The 9,254-nt window shown below is 48.1% G+C and overlaps 1 protein-coding gene across 2 annotated transcripts in view; it reads left to right on the forward strand.

Annotated features, from left to right (window-relative positions):
- tmem132e (transmembrane protein 132E) overlaps positions 1 to 9,007 on the forward strand; it is a 237,483-nt gene extending 228,476 nt beyond the window's left edge. For both annotated transcript variants that reach the window (XM_063204014.1, XM_063204013.1), the window contains exons 8-10: positions 1,868 to 2,062; positions 7,346 to 7,606; positions 7,861 to 9,007. In XM_063204014.1, coding sequence (XP_063060084.1) covers positions 1,868 to 2,062; positions 7,346 to 7,606; positions 7,861 to 8,691 — 1,287 coding nt within the window. In that variant the 3' untranslated portion in view covers positions 8,692 to 9,007. The remainder of the gene's footprint in view (positions 1 to 1,867; positions 2,063 to 7,345; positions 7,607 to 7,860) is intronic.
- The last annotated feature ends 247 nt before the right edge of the window (positions 9,008 to 9,254 follow it).

Here is a 9,254-nt window from a genome sequence, read left to right on the forward strand (position 1 = left end):
TTCAGATGACTTTGTCCTGGGCCCAGCCAACGCTGTCGGCGGCCCTGGTTGCAGACTATATGATAGATGAGGCCCTCTCCAGCGCCTCAATCCCACTCATCTGCCGCAGCAGCTGCTGCAAACGCAGGGTCACTCCAGCGGGGTTATAATGGAGTAGCCCAATACGCCAGATGAGTGATTCACAACTGACAGCGGGGGGTGGCGAAGACAGCAGAAAGTTCCAGAAGCGATTAAAAGGAGAGTAACTTTTTTTACCCTTGAAAGACAAAAAAAAGATTATATATTGCTTCTCTTCCACTTCTGTCAGTCAGTTTCTATCTCAAAAATGAGGTTTTAGCAGGCTATTGAAGAGTTTTGATCTTGCTGAACAAAAATGGGTTGCCTTTCTTTTGTAATGAAAGGTTCTCTTCTTTCTTTTATGAAAGTAAATGAGTCGCACAAAAGACACAAAATGGCATGGCCCTGGCAATCAATTAGGTTCGGTAATTGGCAGGGGTTTAATCTGGCCATCTCCATTTCGAACAGTTATTGCTTGGACAAGGCCATTTTTTTGTTGTACTAAATGTTCTCAATGATGTTCTTTCCATCATGCTGTTCGGTCTCCCCCTCTATTATGTGTCCAGTCATGCTCGCTCTCTGTCATTCTCTGTCCTGCCGATCCTCCCGATCGTTACTTTGTTTTGTTTCACATTTCTAAACCATTCCGGGGGGGGGCGCATCAAAGAGATGTGACAATGAGAATCAGCTTGGCAGGATTCCATCATGGAAAATTACTTAAATAGATCATGCACTGAGAAACACCGTGAATACCCACGTCCAGCACGGTCTGAGTTATCTCCCTGTGGTCATAATTACCTTTGTACCGCCGTTGCTGCAAATGGACAGCAGGCACAAGTAAATTATGCCTATTGACTTTTTGAAAAAAAAGTCTGTTTCTCTCTCTCTTTCTCTCTTTCTCTCTTTCTCTTTCTCTCTCTCTCTCTCTCTCTCTCTCTCTCTCTCTCTCTCTCTCTCTCTCTCTCTCTCTCTCTGTATGGAAGGTCACCTAGTCCGGCTGAAAGTTAATTTCAAAAGGACCATTTCAGCTGAAAATGGCCGCTGTTTCAGCCTATTTTTAAGAGCTGATGTGCGGGGATTTCAACGACTTTGCTTGTGGATTGACGCAAAGTTGTTGGATGCCGTATTCGCACACACACACGTACACACACAACATCCCCCGGAGACACACTGAACATGTGTAGAGATGAGTGCATATGCATGGAGCTGTATGGCCAATGAGCTGTGACTGCAATTCCACGGCATTAGTCAGTCCTTGGCAAGAAGCATCTGTGACTTTGTGGTGGGAAAAAAAAGGATGTACAAAGCTACGTTGGCTAGAGTCGGGCCTTTTACAGGGACGGTTAAAGAGAAGGTCACTATTAAAAAGTACAGAAGAGACAGAAAGTTTAGATTGTGTGCTTTGAATGCCAAGGCTGCTGCTAGACAGCCCCAATAAAATGTCTCCACCAGAGGCACAGCCAGACTGCCATCATAACATCAACCAGCCTGTACCAGTGAAATACGACAGTTGGCTTCTATGCTCTGAAGTGTTGACATTACTGATCACTCCACACAGTTTAGGATTGGTATCTCATTGTAAAAAATGCACTGTATAAAACATCCAAAAAGCAAAATTATGTGAATGTAGCACATTGGAAAAATACTTAAAATAATAATAAGAAGAAGATTTAGAAGAAGAAGAAACAGCAGAAAATGAATAGGATCCTATGCACTTTCGGTGCTCGGGCCCTAAAAAACGGGTTCACCCTAGACATGTTTTGAAATCCCTCATATATCTGTTGTTAAATGTTCATCTATTTCTTCCTAGGTTGAGTCTCCTCTGGCGGTGGAAGCAGTGCTGGGAGAAGCTCCTTTCTCTGTGACGGACGAGAAGGTCTCCATTGTGGACCTGCGCACTCACGCCATCTCTGGCCTCACGCTGTCACTGCAGCCAAGTCCTGGAAACAGCCACACTATGGTCGCTAAGGCAACTGGCCTGCAGACTCTCACCACCCCAAAGCAGGTATGTTGGCACAAGCTTGCTCTGGGCGCCCATGATAATTACATGCCACAAAAAATAATTGTCGGGTAGAGCAGAATTTGAATCTACTGTAGGCAATTATCGGACTTACATTTGTCTTAGTAAACTTGATGAACTGGGAAACGGTAAGTCCACTCCTTCAACAAGTTGAGAAACTGCCTCTTCAGTGGGTTTCAAATTCTTGCAAATGGAACGATTTATATTTACTGAGGAAGCAAATATGCAATGAATGCTGTGCATATATTCCCTTTCAATAACGGACAGCATTGAAGTTACGTAGTATTGATCGTCGTTATTTTAAAGTTATGGCAGCAGCTTGGCGTGGCGGCTATCGCACTCAGCAGGATTCACTCAGAGTAGGTTTTGTTTCGCAGGGCAGCGGAGCGCATCTCGTATCCAGGTGGCATGACAACTAAGCCGATATCTGGGAAATACCAGAGAACCTCTAACAGGGAGAAGGCTCAGTCTCATTGGTTCCCATTGTAGCCAGTTAGCTTTGCATGCATAATGCAGTAACGAGCGTGGGCCAGTCCTTCATGTGGGAAAATGTATGGAATGGAAAGGGGAACCCATGCTAAATACATTGCTACTGCGATTTCCAGTCACAAATATCATCAACAAAACATTCCTGGTAAGCACTATGACTGTTGTTTAACAATAGGCTGTATTGACAAATCGCACAGGTGTGTAGTTTTACAGCAGGTTAGAAGATTTCAACCTGTACTCGCTAGCATCGCGCTAATGTTTATGGGTTTGGCCCCATAAAAATTGAGCTTTGTGACCCAGTATATAATAATCTAGTGGCGCAAAATAATCGAAACGCTACTCAAATGGGGTCTTATTATTTCTAGCTTCGAACTTAATATTAATATTTCAGGACAAAAAATTATAAAAAATCACAAAAATTATAATGGTAAAAAACTCCATTGACACCCATTCATTTTGCACTGTCCCGTGGTTAGGGTTAGCCAATTGTGGCTAACAGGAAGTTCCGTGAGTGAACAGCCCCTGGAAATACTTCAGTACACTCCATTACATTGATGACACGCAAATGGGCATGCAAATAAACTTTCCTCCCATCGCTGGGCATTAGAATTAACCTCCCCGCAGCATTCCAAGTTGGAGATCATTTTCCGTAGTCGTAAGGGGGTTGATCATAATTTCTTGCTTCATAAATATTCAAATGAAAACGGGGCTTAAACATTAGGACGGTAAAATGCAAAGGCTGATATGCAGAATCACAGAGGGGCCCTGATGATGACTTTGTCATTCGCACCAAGCCAAGTAGCCTAATCTAGGCAGTCTGTTTGATATTCTGGGGTTTCTTAAATGCTGCCAACGAAAACTCGGCTCCCCGTGTGTGTGAAAATGTCTTGTTTAATGAGCAGCCAAGAAAGCTTGCCGCCACCCCTAAGTCTCTCCCCCATGCTACAATCAGCACCTGGGTTTCTTTACTTTCCAATCCTCCACAAGCCACACACCCACCCTTGTATAATCACACACACACTCGCAGACACACACACATTCACTCGCCCACACACACGCACACAGACACACACACACACACACACACACACACACACACACACACACACACACACACACACACACACACACACACACACACACACACACACACTCGCAGACACACACACTCGCAGACACACACACTCGCAGACACACACACACACACACACACACACACACACACACACACACACACACACACACACACACACACACACACACACACACACACACACACACACACACACACACACAGAGAAAAGAGGCTTGGCCTCCACTCCTCCAAACCATTCCAGGCTCAGGGCTTGCTCTCTGTGCTCCCCCCTCGTCTGTGGCCAAATCCAACATCAGACGAGGGGGGGAGGCGAGGGGCTTTATCCCTCCTCTGCATTAAAAGCCCATTTCTCCAAGGCTGCTCTTACTGGAGCACCTTTACATTTAATTAGCGTAATGTCTTGTCCTAAGTGCTCTCCAAGGCCAGCGCTATAAACGCCAGGGAGTAGGGCTTGGGGTTTTTTTTCTCCCCCTCTTGCCCTAGGACCACATCCTCAAGGGGGGTCTAACTGAGTCGTTTCACCCCAGCATAGCCCAGCCCAGCCCAGCCCAGCCCATCTCATCTCCCAACCACCCCACTCCACCACCACTCATCTGCTGGTACTGTACTGTCTGGTAGTGGGACTAGCGTCTACTCCCTCTCTCTCGCACTCTTTTTTTCATAGTGAGCCCAGAACCCCCACAAGTCTACACACACAGACACACAAAGAGCTGCAGGAGTACCATCGTTTCAGGCCAGCCCAGGCCACCCCATCCCATCCCATCCCACCCCATCCCACCCCATCTCATCCCATCCTACCAGCATTGATCTGTTGTATTTGTCTGGTAGTAGGGTTGGTAGGTAGCCCTACTCCCCCTCTCTCACTGTGTAGTATAGCAGTCAGCCCAGTAGCCCCACAAGTCTCTACACACACACCAGAGTGCTGCAGCAAAGCCCAATTTCTGAATGTGTATTTTCCCTCAGTCGAGTAGAGTCGCTCCTCTCTCCCCGCTCCCCGCTTCTGGTTCGCGGAGTCCAATCTTTACTCGGTTGCCTCCAAATAGACTTGCACCGCTGGCCATCCTAATAATTAACATAATGTTCATCCGCTGGAAAGATTTTGCCCAAAGTGGTATATGGGAGCTCATAAAAGGCGGTCGCTCGTCTGAGAGCCACATCTGCTTGTGAGCGGGCGGCAGGGCCCCTGCTGTCTCTCTCTCTCTCCATCTCTTTGCTGAGCTTCTTCGGTCAGTTAAATTCCTCTCTCCCTTTACTTCTTGGCCTTTCTGTCTTTCCCTTGCACTCTTTCCTCCTGTCTCTCTCTTTCTCCCTCTCTCTGCCTTGTCTCTCTCTCTCTCTTCTCCCCTCTCTCTCTCTCTCTCTCTCTCTCTCTCTCTCTCTCTCTCTCTCTATCTCTTTCAGCCTCTCTATCGCACTCTCTCTCCCTCTGCCTCCCCCTCTCTATCTGCTCCCTATTGATTTCTCACCATCTTTTTCCCTTACCCTCTATCTCTCACCATCTCTCTCTCTCTCTCTCTCTCTCTCTCTCTCTCTCTCTCTCTCTCTCTCTCTCTCTCTCTCTCTCTCTCTCTCTCTCTGTCTCTTTCCCTGTCTCACTTCCACTCATTCTCTCAGCATCCCAGCCCATTCAGATGTGTGCTGCTGCTTCTGTTGTGTCCTCGTAATAAAGCCCAGTTCAAGGGTGGTGCACCAAGGCATTGCCTCGCTCGCCCACAACGATGATGACAGACAGCCGAGACATTCAGCAGCACCTCAGTCGGCCCCCGTTTTGATCCCCCCCCCTCCCCTATAGAACCGCGCCCCCTAATATATGGCAAGGAGTCTGCCAGGTTCAGAGGTGGAGACATGGTATGTTCGCTGCATTATTCACGTGATCCGTTTCAAAGATCTCCTTCATCTTGACAAGTGCAGATGATGTGGGGGGCTTGTCTGCTCCCCAGCATCTCCAATGAGCCTCCTGGTTTAAAAACGGTTAAACTCACTGAATTCTGACTTTTAAGTTTTATCGTAGCTTGAACGGCTTGTAGCTCGACCAGCCAGGGACCTGGGTTCAATTCTGGCCTGAGGTAATTTCCCGAACCTCCCCCCACATCTTACTCCCACTGGCTTCCTGTCTCCTCTCACACAAAGGAAAGGCCCAACAAGCAAAAAAAAATACTTTGAAAAGTCATTTAATTCTTGTCTGCCTGATTAAAAGAAGGCACAGTGGGTTGCTTACTAAAAAGACAGACAAAAACTTGTTTTTCCTCCAGATCGTTTTTTTAGAGTAGAGCTGTCTTTTTCATGTTTTATGATGTCCCCTCTTCTCCACCCTTTGAAACAAACTTGTGTTGTTGTAGGGGCCATGAGCCTGGGCTGAGTGTTATTTCTATTGTCCCATGGGCCATAGGCTATCTGTCACAGAAGACATGTGCAGTCAGGCAGGACTGTCCATTCCAGCCCTCAGGACGACAATGGCCAACGTCTATCCTGGGATGCTCCCTGAGAAGCTCTCTCTCTCTCTGTCTGCCCTGCTCCCTACTCTGCCTCTTTCTTTTCACTGTGACATAAAACATCTGAATTGCCTTCCGCCCCCCTCCCTGCTCTGGAGTGACTGTTGCAGTCTTGCCAGTGGCACACAAACACAGAGAACCGAGCTGAACTGAGCTGAGTAGCTCCGAAGGCACAGAAGTAGAGTCACCTAATCTCACCCTCCACCAGGAGTGCACATAATGAAGGAGTGCAGGGCATTGAGAGCCCAAAGATTCATGAACAAAGCCAGAAAAGAAATGAGAATTGGAGATATGCATTGTTCAAGAGATTCAAGATTCAAGAGCTTTTTATTGTCTTTGACAAATACATTTGACAACGATATTGCGTTTAAGAATACGCTGTACAAGTATTCCAGAGCTGCTGCAACTTGGGCGCCGCCAATAAACTCACCTCCACCACCTATAAGCTCAAGTATAGTACACATAAGGGCAGGGGTCCCCAAACTAAGCCCCGGGGGCCGGATGCGGCCCACCAAGTCCCTTTGACCGGCCCTCCACCTCTCTGCACCTCAGCATTTGAACTGCAATCCTATCTTGTCTTGATAGTTTCTCATCTCACTGTAATATAAACAGGCCTAGCATTTCTATTGTATCACTCATGAACTGTCAATCACCATATTTTTCTTACCTTTCCTTGGTATTTTTACATGGTTATTAGAAAGTAAAAGGAATACCTGTGGCATTTCAAATTGAAAAACATGTGAAGTACTCACTTATTTTGCAAATCACTTGATTGATCCCTGCCCCTGATCACAGTCACGAACGATAATGTGGCCCTCAGAGAAAAAAGTTTGGGGACCCCTGCATTAGGGTAAGGATGAGGAGAAAAAAAATATTCATTATGATGTATACCTTACAGTAGAAGAACAAGTGTTTTCACATGGAAACTGGCATGCTCGTCTTTACCTTTGAAATTACATGGTTGTCTGATGAAAGCGTTTGGTCTCATCATCTCCTTGCAACTCACTCAACTCTCACATTGTTTCTCTCCTCTTTGTTGTTATTTCTAAATGACATGGTAGCCGTTTCAGTCGACGTTCGTATATGTTTGATGAAAGCCTCATCAGCTAATTGCAACTCATTCATTCTCACATTGTTGTTATCTCCTTCCTCTCCTTGTCTTCTTCACTTTGTTTGCCTTTACTCTCGCAGGAAGCCAGCCTGTCCGTGTGGCTCTACTACAGCGACAACACGGTGGCGCCGCTGGCCCTTTACGACCCCAAGGACTACAACCTGAACGCCTCCACCTTCGACGAGAAGGTGTGCAGCGTGACGCAGACGCAGCGCTGGCCCGTCATCGTGGCGGAGGGCGAGGGCTACGGAGAGCTGCTGCGCGTGGAGATGACCATCGGCGAGACCTGCCAGAAGACCAAGCGCAAGAGCGTGATCGCCTCGTCCACCGTCTACGTCAAGGTAGCGACGAACACTACCACGACTTTTTATTGTTATTATTATTATTATTAGGACTATTATTGTAATTTGCACGTGTGGAACCCCGAACTATTGGCATCTTCTGGGCCTCCAAGAAGCTGATGTGTGAATGTGTAGTGTATGTGTATGAAGGAAAGCACTTTAAGTCAACTGTATAGTTGCAATATTTTGCTATATAAATATATATTGGTTGGTTGGTTGATTGATTGATTGACGGATTGATTTTTTGATTGAAGGTGCGCTTCGGGCCTGAGGAGGACTCCGAGGAGGAGGTGGAGGGTGAGATGGAGACCCGCGAGCCCTCGTCCAACACCCGGCGACCCGTCATCGACCCCAGTGCAGGAGCAGGAGGTCGCGTGGGTGGAGGCTACATTCCGTCTAATGGCCAGCCTGCCAGTGTGCCAATTGACTACACCAACTTCCCGACCACGGGCAACCAGGAGCCACCCACGGAGGAGGACGACGAGGAGGAAGACGAGGACGACGACTACCCTCCTCTACCTCGCAGCATGACGGACCTGGAGATCGGCATGTACGCGCTGCTGGGCGTCTTCTGCCTGGCCATCCTGGTGTTCCTCATCAACTGCATCGTGTTCGTGCTCAAGTACCGGCACAAGCGCATCCCGCCCGAGGGCCAGGCCAACATGGACCACTCGCACCACTGGGTGTTCCTGGGCAACGGGCAGCCGCTGCGCGCCCAGAGCGAGCACTCGCCGCAGCAGGTGGAGAGCCCCAGCAACGCGCTGGAGGGTGTGCAGACGTGCTGCCACGGCGACCACCACAGCAGCGGCAGCTCGCAGACCAGCGTGCAGAGCCAGGTGCACGGACGGGGCGACGGGAGCTCCGGGGGCTCCACGAAGGAACACGGCGAGGACGCCAGCTCGCCCACGTCCAAGCGCAAGAGGGTCAAGTTCACCACCTTCACCACGCTGCCCACCGAGGAGCTGCCCTACAACTCCATCCCCATCGCCGACGAGGAGGACATCCAGTGGGTGTGCCAGGACATGGGCTTCCAGGACCCGGAAGAGCTGCATGATTACATGCGCAGGATAAAGGACATCGCCTAAGCTGTGGTGGTGGTGGTGGTGGTGTAGTTAAGTGTAGCCTCACTTGCCACTCTCACAGAGGGCTTTCTAGAGCTTTCTAAACAAAACAAAAAACTTTCCTTTATAATTTTTTTTTTTGCTTTTTTTCCCCACTTTAATGGAGGTATTTTTTCAAAACTTAACAAAGGCCAACTACAAGTGTTTTGTTTTATTTTTTCGTTGGGGTTTTTCCTTTTTGCACAGTGCTGTTACCCTTACACATTCACAATTAAACGAACAATAGCGAAAAACAAACTCACCACCTCCGCAGCCGCCGCCACTACCAACAACAGCAGCAACCGCAAACAACAAAACAGCAACTGGATAAATGGAAAGCCAAAGACTAGGACTAGGGATGCTCAATCACTAGCGTAATGGCTTCACATGTCTAAGCTCTCCCCAAAGGATGGCGAAGCACAGTCTCGGGAGGGCTGCAAAAAATGTTCCTGAGATGAGCATGTGCAGTGGAATGGAACTCCTAAGTGCTCCGTCACCTCCCTTCTTTGCTTGGGCGAGAGCTTGCGGAAAAAGACGAGATGACATGA

Source organism: Engraulis encrasicolus, chromosome 7 (assembly GCF_034702125.1).
Source record: "Engraulis encrasicolus isolate BLACKSEA-1 chromosome 7, IST_EnEncr_1.0, whole genome shotgun sequence".
Classification (NCBI taxonomy): domain Eukaryota; kingdom Metazoa; phylum Chordata; class Actinopteri; order Clupeiformes; family Engraulidae; genus Engraulis; species Engraulis encrasicolus.